This window comes from Oryza brachyantha, chromosome 10, assembly GCF_000231095.2.
Source record: "Oryza brachyantha chromosome 10, ObraRS2, whole genome shotgun sequence".
Classification (NCBI taxonomy): domain Eukaryota; kingdom Viridiplantae; phylum Streptophyta; class Magnoliopsida; order Poales; family Poaceae; genus Oryza; species Oryza brachyantha.
The window spans coordinates 9,423,997-9,441,484 of NC_023172.2; the positions used below are offsets into that span (position 1 = coordinate 9,423,997).

At 42.2% G+C, this 17,488-nt stretch overlaps 2 protein-coding genes, 1 non-coding gene and 1 pseudogene across 3 annotated transcripts; 1 reads left to right on the plus strand and 3 right to left on the minus strand.

Moving 5' to 3' along the window:
• The first annotated feature begins 1,776 nt into the window (after positions 1-1,776).
• Positions 1,777-5,171, plus strand: LOC102705849. The gene is made up of 4 exons (XM_015841501.2): positions 1,777-2,113; positions 3,330-3,475; positions 3,543-3,653; positions 4,317-5,171. The coding sequence occupies exons 1-4, from the start codon at positions 1,777-1,779 to the stop codon at positions 4,911-4,913; spliced, it is 1,191 nt and encodes a 396-aa protein (XP_015696987.2). The 3' UTR covers positions 4,914-5,171.
• A 488-nt stretch (positions 5,172-5,659) lies between these two features.
• LOC102710439 (origin of replication complex subunit 3) lies at positions 5,660-12,026 on the minus strand. Its single transcript, XM_006661692.2, has 17 exons — positions 11,976-12,026; positions 11,617-11,874; positions 11,352-11,526; positions 11,076-11,245; positions 10,847-10,977; positions 10,176-10,449; positions 10,000-10,074; positions 9,764-9,840; positions 9,609-9,699; positions 8,782-8,939; positions 8,464-8,533; positions 8,172-8,251; positions 7,786-7,863; positions 7,336-7,411; positions 7,098-7,225; positions 6,392-6,559; positions 5,660-6,261 (listed from the first exon to the last, which is right to left on the minus strand). The coding sequence occupies exons 1-17, from the start codon at positions 12,024-12,026 to the stop codon at positions 6,156-6,158; spliced, it is 2,166 nt and encodes a 721-aa protein (XP_006661755.1). The 3' UTR covers positions 5,660-6,155.
• Positions 12,027-12,260: 234 nt separating this feature from the next.
• Positions 12,261-12,332, minus strand: TRNAW-CCA. Its single transcript has one exon. It is a non-coding gene; the product is annotated as a tRNA-Trp (tRNA).
• Positions 12,333-13,082: 750 nt separating this feature from the next.
• LOC121055600 lies at positions 13,083-15,521 on the minus strand (annotated as a pseudogene).
• Positions 15,522-17,488: the final 1,967 nt, after the last annotated feature.

A 17,488-nucleotide genomic window follows, 5' to 3' on the forward strand; every position in this document is an offset into this window, starting at 1 on the left:
TATTGCATACAAGAATAATTAACAACCGTATACAGGAGAAAATATTTCGTTTCCTTCAGAAACAGTAAGTTAAAGAGAAAACATATATATCCATGTGTGTGTACTTTTGTGCAAGAAGGATTAACGAAATACGTTCAAATCCTACATTTGATGTTGGCAATTTTCTGCTCAATTTGATACGGTCATAGTTAGTTATTCGAAAACGGAGGGAGCAATATTCATGTTTGATTTATCCTAAATTTGTAGAGAGTCATTTTCCCTGAATTTCTGGGGGAAAAGGTTCAACTGGCCGGACAAATTATTGGAGGGAACAGTGACTTGAGTCACTCGTTTTCATCAGCTAGCACATAAGAAAATAGCAGGATGATGTCGTTGATCGATCGAGGGTGATTGTTTGGCTTTCTAGAAAAAAATATAAATAACATATTTATAAATAAAAAATAATTTTTAAATATAAATTTTATATATGTTCTCTTATTGATTTAAAAGCAGAGACTAAAAAATAAAATTAATAAAAAAAACTTTAAAATCAACTCTAAATTTAATATTAGAAAAAAAAATTAAATTTTAGGTTATGAAAATAAGCAGAAGTGTGACGGTGCTAGATAGACACACTGCTGGACCAGTGGAGAATGTCGCCATCTTGATCACGCCATGGAAAAAGATAAGGGAAACAATGTAGTAGCTCTCACCCAAAAGGACGATGGCCCTGTCCACATCCATCCATCCATCTCAATTGTTTCCCCCTTAATTATTCAGTGGATATGGCTCACTGGATGCTGCTGCACATATTGTTGTGGTATTGCTTTATTAGCAGCAAAGCTAGACTATTATTCCTACTTGGTGATCTTGCTCTTGCCAATCTTGATTTGGAATGTTTGAAATTGGAACAACTGTCGTGCCTTCTTGGGCACAAAGGCCAATAGTAATAACTCACCTGCTAGCTATAAAAATTGATATGATATCTACGTCTAATACAATATACATATACTACACTACTAAATATCTGATGTCTTTCTTTCACTATTTGTAGAAGTTTGTGTTTTCGTTGGCTATAAATTTATAGTTTGACTATCTTTCTCTCAACTTATCTCATTTTTATCTAAATACAAATCTGATACATAATTTGTATAGATCACTTACATTATGTTTTTAGTCTCTCTCGTAAGGAGAAAGTATGTGGGAGTGACAACTTGCATTCTCCTTTTCAAAATATAGCTGGTTTTACCATATAAATTTTGTCTAACTAACATCCAACCACTTCCACAGTATGAAGGGTGTTTGTGGTGACAAAACATACAAAATACCCCTTGAAGCATGTAGGCCCCGATGTTGTCTTTTGTAATTAATGAAAAATTACCAACGTGACTAATTTACTTCACAAGAAATAATTTGAGTTTGGTCAATGTGCTGGGGGTGTCATGCCAGACAACCAAGGATTAAAATTGATGGCACAAAGCAAAAGGAGCTAAAGGTGATGAAACTAGTTTAGGGTTACTGATCAAGGCGTTGGAGCTGGTCAATTAGACTAGCTCTTTATTGTTCTAGGTTTGTCGGACCATCAACAAGGGTTGCTTGGGTTGGGCCAACGGTTTCTTATCTGAGCCCAACCCGGCCCGCTTCCGGCCCAGGCCCAAAAGAACGCGGCCTTAATCCTCCTAATTAGGGTCCTCCGATGGGCCCATCGGACGGCCCAGATCATCCCGGATTCAAATTCGGAAAGCCATCAAACCCCCCCAAAAAAAACCCACCCCTTCCTCTCCTCCCCCAACCACCATGTTCTCCCTCTCGCCGGCGACGGCGGCGGCGGCGGCGGAGGGGTCCTCGTGGGAGTGTGATCCCTGCGCCCGCTCCTCCCGCCCGGGGTTCCGCTGCGGCTCCTGCGGCGCTCCGCCGCGGTGGGCCTGCGGCGGCTGCACGCTCTTCAACCCGAGCGGCACCGGCAAGTGCGCCGCCTGCAGGGCCTCGCGCCCCGTGGAGATCGACGACGAAGAGGACGGGGACGGTCCCGCGACGCCGCCGCCTCCGAGCGGCCCGAGGAAGAGGGCGTGCGCCGGCGAGGAGGGCGAGCGGGTGGACGAGTCCGATGCGCCGCCTCCCGCCGCCAAGAAAGGTAGAGTTTGGGATTGAGCGCTCCGTGTTCCTGCGAATCACATGATCAGATGATTGCAACCTTTTCATGTTCCCAACAGTCGATCGTCCTACCATTGCTTTGAATTTTGGTGAAAATTGACAGCAAAAAACAATCACTTAGGCACAATGTCCTGTATAGATTTAATGTGAGGATAAGAAATATTGATATGAGATCCCAACTCTATTGAATCCCCTGAATTTGTGCCACCAATAGACTGCGACAGCGTACATATTGTGGTAAAATGGATTGAGGGTAATCGGGAACGGGTAATAGTGTGTTAATGGCAACTGCAATTGGCTAATTCTGTCGTAAATCGTAATCCACTTAAGTTAAAACAGTAACCGTGCACGTCAAATTCATGATCACAGTTGAGGAGGATAGAAGGCACTGTGGAAGGAGCGACGGGGACATGAATACATGGAATTGATTTGATTATGGTTTGTATTAGTAAACAAATTAACTGCAATTATAGGATAGAAGATATGCAAAATAATGGCGAGGTACTACATGGAATGGAATGGCCATTTGGTGTAGTCAATCCAACCGATCGGAGCATTCATTGTACAAATTGGTGTGCAAACTTCGAGAAAGAACAATTTCTCCGTTTTAGGTCACTCTTTCCATTCCTTTTTACTTGTCATTTAGAACATCGTCACAATATCCAATAGATATGTTAATTGATGGTTTTTAATCATATATTTATAAAGTTTATTGAAAATCTTTGCACTTATGCATATTTTAGTGATTTAAGATTTCCTCTGACTGTATGCAGCCTAAAACATCTACTTGTGAACTGAAGTAGCATGATGAGACGAATACATTGTTTGCTCTAAGTTTGGCAATTCTGATCTGAATTTACAATTTTCTTGATATAGAATAATGTTCACCTGGTTCATTCTGCCATTTGTTTTAAACTAAATTACCATGATCAAGCAATTGTTCTTTCAGTGCTTCATCTTACTAATTGTTGAATGATTATGTAAGATATAGTCTGATATGCAAATTGCTAGGGTATTTTGCATCTATATCTTGGAGTTGCAGCTGTTCATGTGAGCAACCTTCGTAGCTAGTTTTACATATCTGTGATTGTAATTAATCTATCCAGCTAATTAGATGTTTATTTCTTCTTCGAACCTGTACATTTTTCTATTCTTCGTGGCTATGACCACATTAAGAGCTGGATATTCTCGCACAGGAAATTTTGAGAATAAGTGGGACAAAAAGACCTTCAAAATCATGACATACAATGTCTGGATCCGAGAGGATATTGAACTGCGTAGAAGGCTTGATGCTCTTGGAGAACTTATTCAACTTCACAGCCCAGACCTTATATGCTTTCAGGTACAGAATTCAAAGTATGCATCATCTCCTTTCCTCTTATCAATGAGTCTCGTATGTGGAACTACAGGAGGTTACACCTTACATGTATCAGCTTCTGGAAAAATCTGACTGGTGGCAAGAATATGAATGCCTGTTGTCACGTCAGATGGCTATGCGGAAGTCACATTTCTGCATGCAGGTAACACTTCTCTTAAACTTCAAGTATTACATGTGTTGAAGCTTCTGGAAGTTACAGTACTCTTGTTACAAATACCCAAGTTTATCACTCTCTATCTCTGTCTCTCCCCCTTTTAGCAGCCAACAAGATCCATTTTTTATCATGAATATATGCAATGGGCTGCAAAAAGTATGGATAATCATGCAAGCTCTTTAACACTTATCTTGCATCATTTCCCATCCTGTCAAGTCTAAACATCTCACATGGTCACAGTTGAAGTGTCGTGAGTTCAAGTGCAAGTTCTGCGTTAGTTTACTACTTTTTAGATAAAGTGCATTAATTATTTAGTTTACTTATATAGGTGCCACCTCAAGTTTGCAGTTGTATATCTCAAGCAGTCTAAACCACTATCCTTCCAAAATGTTTTCTTTTAAAGTGAATTATCCTGCCATGACCATCTATGCTCAGCATGGATGACCTGGTGCTACACAGTTTACTACTGTTAGGGCACATAGTAAACTGTTCATATTTTAGATCTCTGGGACCATGAGTTTATTTTTTGTTCGTAGAGACTCAACTTTTTCTCTTCCCTAAGAGACCACTATGTTTTTCTTTTCCTGATTTCGATTACATTTTTTCTTCTAGGCTTCTTTCACTAATGTTATTCAGCTCAAATAAATGCAGATGACCAAATTGCTAGTTAGTTCATCTGCCCGCATTCCTTTTCCGAACTCAACAATGAGGAGGGAGCTATGCATAGCAACCATCAAGACAGGAGAGATGATCAATTTGGCCTTGGGCACAAGCCACCTAGAGAGCCCCTGCCCTCTACCTCCTCGGTGGGATCCGAAGTACAGCAAGGAGCGAGTAGATCAGGCAAAGTATTCTCTGAGCATGCTGGGAAAATTCAACGATGCAATCTTCTGCGGTGACATGAACTGGGATGACAAAGTGGATGGTCCCTTCCCTCTACCGGACGGCTGGGTTGACGCTTGGGTGGAGATGAGGCCAGGTGACAATGGATGGACCTATGATACAAAAGCCAATGCCATGCTTTCAGCCAACTTTAAGCAGCAGAAGAGGATGGACCGGTTTGTGTGCAAGCTGTCGAATTTCAAGATCGACGACATTGAGATGATCGGAAAAGAGGCGATTCCAGGCGTCACGTACTACAAGGAGAAGATTGTTCGCAAGGAGCTTCATAAGCTGGACCTACCTGTCCTACCCAGCAAACATTTTGGGCTTGTTCTGACCATTACTCGTCAGGACGACATTTTGTGATCACAAACTCACAATGATCCTATGTTTTCGTGATCGATGTGTCTCCTATATGTTTAGCATGACAATAGTTCCGTGGATTGACAATAGTGTGAAAATATGAACTGACGTAGTTGCCACTGTTAGGCCTATGTTCATCTATGTGATGAAAGCACCCGTGTGGTGCTAAAAACTGGAGAAGATATGTTACAGTGGTGGTTCCATTTGTGATTATGGTTGCCAATTATTGTAAATGGAGATGATTGGCAATTGCTTGCTTCACTTGAATGGCATATTGCAGTTTTCATATGGTTGCTGCTGTTGATACATTCAAGCATCTATACCCCTAAATAGTGGTGATGGTGGGCGGTGTTTATCCTCTACTATTATGCTAGTATCATTACAAACCACTGATATATATAGATTTTACTATCATAGGACCCCACATATTAGTATTTATAACCCTACCATTAACTCCCTATTCCTTACAAGAAAAAATAACTATAAAACCCACGTGTCAACCGCTCCCACTAATACTTCGCTTTTTGTGAGAAGAACAAAAACTATGGAAACAATAGGCCTACATATCAATAAAAATATATCATTAATTAAAAGATGATATATATATATATATAGAAAATAATGGTAATAACATGTTAATGATGATTCTTTAATAAAATCTCATTGCAACGCATATGCAATATAATATGCTAGTTAATCTAAATTTTCAAAACATCAATTACAATATATCAATATTGCTTCTACAAAACTTGAAGGGCAGCCATTGTATTGATTGTTTTGTGTCAGAATTCTAATACTCAAACTAAAAAGGTTACAAACTTGATGAGGTTGGTTACGTTAACTATACAGAGAACAAAGCAAAGATAAATGGTACTGTCTAAAGACTGTTCGAATAAAGACACAACACTATGCAGTATTGCAGTCTGCAGCACAAATGGACAATGGAAGCTGCTTCATTTTGCCGGCCAAATGTCAAGCTTCAAACAGTCATTTTCATTAGTTTAGGATGCACCCACACAATGATTTTCTGCATAATCCATAGCTCCAAGATTTGCAGGATAGCACATTAACTCGATGCAATCAGCAGCAACCACAATATGCAAGCTGTAAGTGTTGCAAGTCTGAAAACGCTGGAAGGAGACATGTGGCTGGGAAACTACCTTGCTGAGGCTCTGCCATTCCAATCTTGCCTGAAAACACTGAGGCTGTCATTGGGAGCAAATTCTTTGCCACACATTAAAGGTTTCAAGGGCCAAATGCAATTCTCTGCACAAGATCTGGTCTCCTCTTGCTTGGCATCCGAAGAAGTCCCGTAATCTGTAGCTCAGTGACAGCTCTGCAGAACCTTGCTCTGGAAACATATGTCAAGGATTACTGGAGAAAAATGCTTACAACCTCGCATAAAAAAATGTTTACGAGAAATGATGGCGTAGTATATGTAGAAGATTGAATTGTAATACAAAGAATAAGCTCAAGGATACTGGACCATAGCTTCACTCTCGGCAGCGATGGATTTTGATTTCTTTTTTGAGGGAGAAGTGTGTGGCTTCCTTTTGACTTTTGAATGTGTGCTGTTGATAATACCATCAAAGGATAGGTACCAGTCATGAAGGTTTATTACATCACCATATTCTTGGGCTAGATTACACCTGAGGATTAAGAGAGATACAAATCAGCAAAAAAAACTTCTCAATCCAAGAGAACTTGGTCACTAGTCTAAATTGTTTGCTCAAAAATTCCATTTGCTTTTTCTTGAACCCTACACTAAATCACAAATGAACTTGATGATGTGGACATTAACACCACATAAGGATAAAAGACTTAACGTGGTATGCTATGTAAAAAAAAGAGGAAATTTTGCCATCCTTAAGAAAGTAACCTCTAGGTACCAAAATTTACGTACCTCCTAGTAACTTCTCAAGGATCATCGAATTGCTCCAAAAAAATATATTGAAGAATGCCATTTAAAATTATTTAGCTTGTCATGGCAATAGCAGGATAGTCTCAAATTGAACTCAAACTAATAGCTTTTGGACCATATTTGTAAAATTGATAGAATAAGGATCAAATGATGTCAAGTTATTTAGAGCTTTAAACATCAAGCATCAGTCTTAGTACATATTTTTTAGGTTTTCAACATATTTTCACCAGATATGTCAGCCAACAAGAATAATCTACTGGACTTACATAATTGATGTATCATGCATGGATGCTAGCACAGCAACTCCACTCTTCCTGCAGCAAGAGCACCTAAGATGTTTGCGTGGCTTCAGTAGATCAAGCTGGACCATTCGTCTTGGATTTCCAATTAAGGCCTACAGTGATATACAATAGAAATCAAAACTGTTAACTTAATATTTACAGATTATTACGTAATGAAGTATTCCAAAATGGTACCAGTTTTCTTGTGTAAAGGAAAACTTACAGATTGAAGAATGCTGACATTCTTGAAACAGATGATTTCATGAAAAGGTAAACACTCAAAAGGCACCAAAAATTTTCTGTTTGAAAATATAGACATTAGATGCTGAAAAACACTTTAAAATGACCGAAGTTTTTGAGAACCAACAAAATGTAAAAGATGAATGCATTTTCTGGATTCAACTATACAAATTAATGCATCAGTTCTTAATGTCATATAACAACTAATCTAGTAAGGTATACAAGATTAAAATGATACTGAGTTTATATAACCTTAGAATAACATTTGAGCAATTTTACCATTGTTGAGAAAGTACCAGGAGGTACCACTGATTTTATGTAAATTTGTTACCTTTTAGTATCTAAGATACCAAGAGATACCAAATTTTACATAGAAAACAGTGGTACCTTATGATACCTCCTTAAGGATAGGAAAAATACTCATAACATTTACCTGGTAACATCATCCAGCAGCATCGCCACTTTATCATTCAGTGGTGCTGTAGTATTTCCAGTACTATTTGTCGATCTCCTGGTAAGCCACGAAAACAGTTTTCAGCCAGTTTCAAACAGACAAAACTGAAAAAAATGCAGTACAGATTCATGCACTGTTAGATAATCAACCTCACTATGTTACTGTGACTAAAATAAAACCTCCAAAGAACTGCTAGTACTACTTTAACTTGATGAATTAGTAGGTGCACCCTGTGAATCAACCATACTAGGCATTTGAGTATAGTGATAAAAAAGATAACTCCAGAATTGTTTGACATTCTTAGCATTTGTTTGATTAATAAAATTATGCATGAATTAATGAAATAGGAATAAAGCAAGAAGTACCTAGGCCACTTATCCTTTGTGATCCTCACAGCGTCTGTACTGATTGTGGTGGACTGAAGCTCTTTCACCTTATCACTTATCTGGGATTAGAATGAGCATCCTCCTTTCAGTATGTCAATAAAGATTGCAGACAACAACCAAGTAAACTGGTCATCAGAGACTTGAACCCTATCATACGCAGGTCTAAACTTCATTCAAAAGATTTTTCAAGAGGAAAATCATATTTCCTTATTGTGTACTCTATGCTTCTTTATATCCAAAAATTGTCTAACAAAATCAGTGATAAGAATACCTTATCCATTCCCTTTAGATGGATACTCCAAACTTCAAGAAGGTGAAACAATGTTTCTACTGGCAGGTACCTGATCCAATAAACACATTCTCATCAAGAGGAAATTAGCATTTTGTAAGGTACACCTCTGTCATCACTCCATACCATTAAGTTTCTGGTCCAGAATTTTTACAGAGCCATTTGCTTCCATAGTAATTATAAAAATACATATTGTATTGACAATGCACTAATAACTCCCTCAGGGTAATATAAAGGTATGTACAATAAACCAGAAAGTTTGCACATCCAACAAACTTAAACCAACTCCCATGGTCATACCTTATTGTATCGATTGCCTGATCTATAAATCTTCTAATAGACCCTGACTTCCCCGTTGGTGGATTGGGTATCTTCTGAGTTTGCAGCTCAGGGTTTACTGCCTCACAGAAAATATCCAAAAGTTGCACTTTGCCATGCCTTCCAGCTTCATACAAGCACTGGATAATCACAACATATGAAATGAATTATTCAACATCTGGTCCTAGTCCACTAACATTAAGGTTAAGCAAAGAAAAAAGTAGCTTCAGATGATATTATCCTTGTAAGTATCAAGGAAGTTCATACTCCAGAATTCCATTGTGTCTGTAATTTCTTATGGAAAAATGTTTGCTGATGAAAAGTTTAGATCAATGAGTAAACCACACAGTAACTACAAATTTTTGTTAGTTTTGGTATATCCATCAAAAGGTCGGTAGACATATGAACTTGCAAAATCTGAGGAGCATACCAATCAAAATTTAATATCATATCAGGGCAACTGCCTTTTTATTAGAAACATATCCGTGCTGTGGAAAATGGAATACGGGTGTCAGACGGAGAGGGTGCCGCCAAACGATTATTTGAAATACGGACGATTAATCAGAATTATACAGAAATTTAACGTTTGTATTAATATATGCATGCATTGATATTACTATTTGTTTTGAAGATATTTAAATGTCTAAGATTATATAAAATGGATGTATTTATACCATTATTAATAATTTGAGCAACCATGAAAAATATCATAATGTGTGAAGGCTACAATTCCATGCCAAATAGTAGTAAGTTTAGATTATTTTTTATAGATAAAATATAAAAACTTCAGGTGAGAAACAAAAACCTACCAAGAGAACTGAACTCCAATCCTTTTGAATCTTCATCAGCTCAGACAACCCTTCAACCATATTGTTGCTAGATTTGATTGAGTCCTTTTCCCTGCAGTATTAGTTTTTAGACAAAGCATATTACTGGTGAAAATCTGTAGTGCCAAATCTCATACCTTGTGCATGAGGGTAGACCAGAAGCATATTTCCGCAATACTTGGGGTAGTGCATCAAACTTATTACGCCAAAAGTTCTGCAGGACCAAGTCAGAAAACAAACATATCTGTGTTAATAGGAAAAAATAGTTTCCTATCGGAATATATGGCATATTAAATAATATTGATTTTCTACTTAGTGATAGAAGTCATAATTAGCTAACATTGTTATCTCTGGAACAGAAAATAGCAGAGACCTCACAGTCCTCTTCAAGCATTCCCATGCACAAGAAGCTCAGAGGCTCAATGGAGAAGTGCTTACTACATGCAAGCTGCAAAAGGATTGATTTAGTGTTATTACCCATAAAAAATACGGAAAATACAAATTGGTACATAACTAAAAAAGAGTAATAGTTTAACATCAAGAACTAACCTTGAGGGCACTAATAAAAGATGTTATGGTCCCATCATGCTTGAAAAAGTAGTTTCGGAGGAAAACTGCAACTTCATGGCTGATACAGAATCCAGTGCATGGTTTGACAAGGATGGCCTCAACAAGTGCATTCATTCTATCAGTAGCAGACCCCAAGGTGAGTTTGCAGGGCTCTAATCTTTGAAGAGCTTCCGAGGAGAGCAGCTTCCTTGGCGCATCAATGGTAGTTGCTATCCCCATTACAAAGAAGATTGGAATTTTAATCACCCACTCACTGCAACAGACGAAATGGTCAAGGTAAAATCATAGTAAAGCATCTAATTTTATTAAGTGAAACTAATGATACAAATGAAAGATAAAGCATGTTCTGTTTCATAATTGACAAGGATTTGTTCTAAAAGAGGATTAAAGAAGGCTCTATAGAGCATGGAACAATACCAAAAGAGAGAAAACAACTATCAACCAACAAATATATAAGCCTCTATGCTATCCCAGATACAACCGAATGTATGTTGAGCAACATAACTAGCATGGGAAAGTGATTAAACAATTTTTATGTATTTGTTTGATCGAACCACAATTGCTCAAGGTTTATACACATCTCTACCTGGGTCATCATGGAAAACATTCCTAGAGGACACATCCTTGAATGACATGGAACAGAAGTTTACCTTAGCATCATTACAAGCTCTCCCAGGACATCACCAGAACATTGCTCTAAATCATCAATTACGACAATAATAGGCTGATCATAGTTCTCTTCTGCAGAGTACCAAGACGCAAGTGCAAACATATCCGCTACCTAGTGTAGTGACAGCAACAGGAGTAGACCAAAAGGAGGTGAGGGCATGCACTCTAATCTTAATTAATGCTGTACAGTTTAATGATTTGAGCACCCACATCTGGAACATCTGAAAGCAGCTGCCTCAGCAAGCTTCTAAAGCAACCACTGACTCCATGCTTTTCGGACAATTCAGTCGCCGACAACTTGGCCAAGTGACATCCATTGGACCCAAGATGCTCCGCGAGATCCCTGAACGTCGTGATGTCGTCAACAAACTCCGCATTCTCTGCAAAATCAAGAACCCCAAAGCCCAAACACCAATCAAACCAAGCTCATTCTTTGGCACTAAAGCCAACCAGCCAGCATTCGATGAAGGATTCTCGGTTTCTCACTGGTCAGAACAAAAGCCGTCGGTATCTTTCTGCAGATCACATCGGTCAGGAGAGGGTACGGCTGCCGCACTTGCGCGGCAGAAGGCCTCACGACGGAGCGGACCGCGGAGAAGGATTCGTGCGCCCACTGCAGCACCTGGTCGAACAGTTTGAGGCTGATGCCTCGAAGAACCTCCTGGCCACAGCGAAAAAAAAATTGGATCAGCCCCAAGAGGAGAAGCCACACTCGCCAACGAATCGATGGATGATAGAGCGGGGACAAGACGTCGATGGTGGACTGGATCTTGGACCAGACGCGGCGGAAGGCCTCGAGACGGAGCCGCTCGTACGCCTCCGCGTCGCCGTCGTCGTCGTCAGCGGCAGCGGCCTCGCCACGGCATCTCTTCCCGACGGGCTTGGGGCTGGGAGAAGCTGTCCCGGAAACGTCGATCCGCCGCCGCGCCCGGCCGGAGGTCGGCAGCGAGGATGCGGACGACGACGACGCAGAAGAGGCGCCGGCGCCCTTGTGGAGGACGTAGAACGGCTGCAAGAAGAAGAAGAAGAAGAACGCGGGATTAATTACCGGAGCAGGCAGCGCCGGCCGGCGAGACGGGCGGCAACTGTTCCGTCCTCTCCCTCACTCACCTCGATGTTGGTGGCGGCGGTGAGCGGAGCCTCGCCGGACGGCGCGGCCATTAGCGGGCCAACCAACGCAGCAGCAGCAGCAGCACGGCGGCGCGGAGAGGGCAGGGGGAGACCGCGGGTTCGGGGCGGCGATCTGGCGGCGGGGAGAGAGGGGGTCGTGGGTTAGGGTAGCGCCGCGCGGTGGTGGTGGCGGCGGGGCGGGCTCCTCTTGGCGGGAAAGGTTCGCGCCAAAAATAGAGAGAGATGGAAAAAAAAAGAAAAAAAATCCGTTTTGGACCGGGGGTTTGAACCCGACGTGAATCGAACACGCAACCTTCTGATCTGGAGTCAGACGCGCTACCATTGCGCCACGGATCCGGGTGATATTACAATCACCAAAAACTTTGTACGAACTGTTTTATTTAGGTGATAAAAGGATAAAAAAGTATCAGATTTTTTAATAACTATTTAGTAGTAAAAAGGATGAAATTAAATACGACAAAGCTAAGATATACTCTAGAAATGTAAGATAACGAACATCTATATAGAAATTGTTTTTGTAAAAGTATATTGTTTAGCAGTTGAGAAAGTGGTAAAAACGATGAAATTAAATACAAGCATATGACTAATTTTTAGGCTACATGTCATAGTTGATAAACATGCATGTAAGCAGCAAGTTTATTCATAGGCATGGCCTATTGACATTCATACCCCTGACTATGGGTAGCAAGTATCGGCTTGCGAGCACACTCCATTTCATCCCAAATTTTATTGTACCATAGATGAGGGATTATTTGGAACAGAAGAATAAAAAAAAGATAGAAATAAGAAAAGAATAGAAATAGGATATGATTGCATATGGAAAACATATGATTGAAAAACATAGGATTCTTACTAATTGAATATAAAATATATATTTTGTTGTGTTGACGAATGTATAGATTATGATTGTTTGAAGTCACGTCATTGATTTTGCTTGGACTTCTTAGAGGAAAACAAAACAGAGCTTCTAATGAATGTTCAAATTGTAATTCCTATGAAATCATGGGCAAATGAAATTTTGCTCCAAATTTCCTATGCCCTTTACCTCCAATCCAAAGTAGTGAATATAGTAAACAAATCCTATTATCTTTCATTTAAAACTCCTACAATCCAAAGTAGGCCAAAGTGATCTTGATAGGATCACAAAATAAACTGAATCCACAACACATGGTACAAAAGCAACACTTCAACAACACAGAGTAAAAACAGTAATTAGCCATGCTAATTCATTTTATTCTTTTTTTTGTAATGAGCACTAAATTATTTTCTTTTAGTGAAAGCTACAGATGAAAAAACTACTTCGAGCTATCATCATCCAACCACAAACATGTCGCGGAACGCCGACATATTGTCCGCGGCGATCGCCACCGACGCCTGGACCGACCCGCGCTCCCTCCCGGCGACGAGCACCATCTCGCCGTCATGTTTCATGGACGCCAGCTCCGCCCTTGCCGCCGAAGTGCCGAGCCCGAAGTCCAGCGCGTACGCGGGGAACCACGGCGACCCGGCCAGGATCACCGCGCGCCCGGGCGGGATGCCGGCGAACTTGTCATGCCACCGCGCGCGGGTCGCCGAGCGGGTCGCGCCTGACCGCGCCGACGGTGTCCCCGACGGCCGCGGCCGCCCTCGCGTGCGCGTCCGGCCCGGCGAGCTCCGTCGCGCCCAGCGACGCCACGCACACCGCGACGCAGTTGCCGACGTAGGCGTCGGGCACCGGCGGCGACAGGTGGGCGCGGACGTCCGCGAGGAAGACGGCAAACACGGCGCCGCCGCCGTCCTCCGCGAGGCCGTTGGCGCGCGCGATGGAGACCCACCCGTGCGCGGCCATGCCGCGAACGTGGACGGTGGCGCCCTGCCGTCGCCGGCGACGGCCCGCTGCTTCAGGAGCTTCACTGCCGGCGCGGCGAACGTGAAGGTTCGCCGGCTGAGACGGCCGCGACGGAGCGGCGCATGAACAACCTGCAGGAGAATTGCTTGTGTCTGAAAAATGCTAACTTGGATGACGAAAAGATCCCCTATATCATTTTTGCAGAATTACTACACCTGTAATTTAGGTATGCTTATCGATATCATGCTCCCCTGTTACAATTTTGTACGCCCGTAATTATACATTAATTTCTGGTATAAAATCACCTGTAATTATAAGTATTTTCGAAATGTGATTTTCAAGAGCAATATTAGAATTTTTTTTGGCAATCATGAAACACAATTGGGTAATAAAAGCAACCAATTAATATACATTAATTTCTAAAATTCAAAAGGTGTGACAGGCGAAGCTGATCCTTGGTCCAGAGTTTTTTTAAAAATCCTTTTTTAGTTTCTAAAGAACATAATGCAACCTTTCATTTTCATAACATTATAAAGAAATCGACATAAATTCTTGACATCACATACAAATGCTACAAGCTCTATTGGCCCTGTCTCTTTCAAACCAAACAGTTGATTTCCGATTTGCAAATCATGCCAAATCACCCACTTGGGAGCGACAAAAAGTTAATTTTTTTGCAAAACTTCCTGGTTGAATGCAAACACATCGATGGACCGTACACTCTAAAGTAACCAGAACTACAACTTCCTGATTTTTCTTTTCGAAAAACTGTAGGCCAAAATTTTGGACAGAATTCACTCAATACGATTTATCTCGTTCCACATAATTTTTCTACGAGGGAAGATGAAGTACGCATTAGCACCTGCTAATACCAGTAATTATTGTTTGAATTGATCGTGGCACAATAATTTCGATTTGATCCCTTCGATTGATTCATGGTGGAAAGCTCACCTTGGGCAAATCAGGCGCGAGCTGCCGCAAGAACAGCCTGGACAGCTCGCCGTCGCCGTCGAACCGCACCAGCGTCCGGTCGTGGAGCGGCGGCGGGGGCGGCGACGGGAGGAGCTCCCGGACACCGGCAGCCACGGCGGCGGCAGACCACGTCTCCAAGAACCGCCACAGGCCGCGGCCGTCCGCCGCCGCGTGGTGCAGAGCCACGCCGACAGCCACGCCGCCGGAGTTCCCGAGGAACTCCGTCACCTGCGCCGCCATGACGGGCGCGGGGAGCTCGTCTCGGCGGATGTCCGGGACGAGCCGCCCGGGCGCGTCCTCGTCGTGGTCCTCCCATTCGTCGGCGAGCCTCCCGAAGTCGAGGTCCGTCTCGGCCTCCACGAACGCCACGCCGCCGCCGCCGCCGCCGCCCTCCGCGTCGGGGGACACCACGATGGACACCGACCGCTCCTCCGGCGAGTAAACGAGCGCGCCGGCGAAGGGGTAGAACGACGGGAGCACCGCCTCCAGGGAGTCCCTGAGCGCGCGGACGACGTCGCGAAACGGGGCCTGGGCCGCCGGCGGCGAAGCGAAGAGGAAGACGCGGCGGACGGGGGGCAGCGCGACCCAGTACGCGTCGAACGGGGAGAGCGGCACGCGGCGGCCTCCAGCTTCATGCGGCGGGAGCGCGACGGTGGAGACGGTCCTCGCGCGCACGGCCGGAGGAGGCGGCATCTCGGCGGGCGAACTCCGCCGCCGTCTCCTGAGCCTCGCTGAGGTGGGGTTTGGTTTCGCGACACGGTGGCGCTCCCCGCCGCCTAGAAGCGAACTCGTGGCTGAACTATTTATTTGGGCCTATAGGCCCATCACTACGGTAAAGGCCCATCACGGCCTGCCTACCTGGTGGAGAGCGCCGCCATGACGGGGTACCAAAAATGGGCTGAAGGGCTCAATTCTGTATGCCGGCCTGTTTCCTACCGTGTCTTCCATGCAAGTCCAGCAAGAACCTTCAAGGCCTTTGCATCTTCTACTACCAATGTCCAGGTATATCAAAATTCCATCCTTGCACAGCCATTGTTTCATTGCTTGCGTGCGGTTTTTCTTATTTTTTTGGTACCTTTTAATTTTAATTTTTAAAAATGATATTTATAAAAGTTATTTTTAAATCTAAATATTTTGTCATGCAAGTCTAGTCAGCGTGAGTAAATAATACTATCAAGCCAGTCTGGATGGCTTGGCAGGTTATTCCGTCACGCTGAACTAGCTTGGGGACATACAATCACGCTGACTACTTATAGCATAACAATGTTATTTGGTCATGCCATGTGGAGTGTCATGGACAAAAAAAATATTGAAATATTAAATATAAGTCTTAGAAGGATTAATTGTTAACATTTTTAAAATAAAAATGTTCAAAAAATAAATTTAAAAAACCAATGAGTGCTTACCTATAGAAGTAATTGCCATGCCTGAATAGCATCTCTGTTTCACCTATGTAAGCACAGTCCCAATGAAAAAAACTAACACGGTTACCATAATATAAGAAATCATCTATAGAAATTATTGTCAACGGTGGAGATGTCTTCAAGTAATAATTGTTTTCTCTTTCTCTACTAACTCTATATTCTTTCACCAATTGTGAGCATGACACATGCCCCATAGAAACTAATGGTTTCTCTCCAATGGCGAATTCATGGTTTCTTAGTGTATTTGGTGAAGAGAAGACTTGGTTTCTTCACGAGGAAACCATTTTCAAGTTTTTTTCCTCTCTTTCTTTATTAATTACTTGCCATATTATCATTTTGCTTATGTGACAAGCTATTTAATGAGGATAGAAATCACCATTTATATAGAGAAGACTTGGGACTGCCCTAATGCAGTGACTTGTTTCTGTTATTTAAATCAACAATATGGAAGAATATAGTTCCACTTGTTCAACTATCCCGTGGATGCAAGGCAAAGTGCTCTTTGTTGTTGTATCTCGAACTCTAGACACTTAAATTTACTTCATTAGGGCATAAATTTCTTGATCTGAAGTTAGAGCACGGACAACATCTACTTGCAAAGAAAATTAAATGCTCTAGACTTTGGATAATATGCTTGTCACCCACATCTTTTGGCTTATGTTTATACTTGTAAGCCAAACTTTAAATTTACAACCTTAAATTTAGAGTTGATTTTGGGATTTTTTTTGCCAAAGTTTATTTTTCAGCGTTGACTTTTAGATCGCTAGGAATATGTATATCAAATTTTTATTTATAAATTATTTTTCACTAGGTAGCTACATTATTTAAGTATAGAAAGACTGGCGGTGATAGCATCTCAGCGTCATGTTCTCAAGACTAGTGATAGTGTGACAGAAAATCAAAGTTAGATTATATGGAGCTAGAGATTTCTGGTTAGAAGTAACAGGGGCTGAAGTGTCTAATTCCTTATGTGTTTTGTGAGTGCGCCTGCGGGCACGGAAGGGTAGGGACAAGGTTGCTTATGGCGGCACGTGTTGGGGTGCACAAAAGGGAGATGAGATCGATGGCGGCGACGGTGTTCCTCGTCCCAGACGAATTGGCCAGAGAGGGAAAACGAGTCTGACAGGCAAGGACAAATGTGAGTGGTGTGGGCGAGTGACCGTTGGACCAACGCAGGCCGAGGAAGAGGGGAATCGACTTGGGCCAAAGAGGGAGAGAGATGATGGGTTGACCCAGCCGAAGGGGAAGGGAGGATGGAAACGGGCCGA

Bases quoted from the DNA above. Each gene is read 5' to 3' on its own strand.
- LOC102705849 (XM_015841501.2), top strand. From the start codon at position 1,777: ATGTTCTCCCTCTCGCCGGCGACGGCGGCGGCGGCGGCGGAGGGGTCC. The intron at 2,114-3,329 runs GTAGAGTTTGGG...ATTCTCGCACAG, and splicing joins GCCTCCCGCCGCCAAGAAAG to GAAATTTTGAGAATAAGTGG. The intron at 3,476-3,542 runs GTACAGAATTCA...GTGGAACTACAG, and splicing joins CAGACCTTATATGCTTTCAG to GAGGTTACACCTTACATGTA.
- LOC102710439 (XM_006661692.2), bottom strand. From the start codon at position 12,026: ATGGCCGCGCCGTCCGGCGAGGCTCCGCTCACCGCCGCCACCAACATC. The intron at 10,978-11,075 runs GTGGGTGCTCAA...TCACTACACTAG, and splicing joins TGCTTTCAGATGTTCCAGAT to GTAGCGGATATGTTTGCACT. The intron at 9,841-9,999 runs GTCTCTGCTATT...TTGGTCCTGCAG, and splicing joins TGCTTGAAGAGGACTGTGAG to AACTTTTGGCGTAATAAGTT.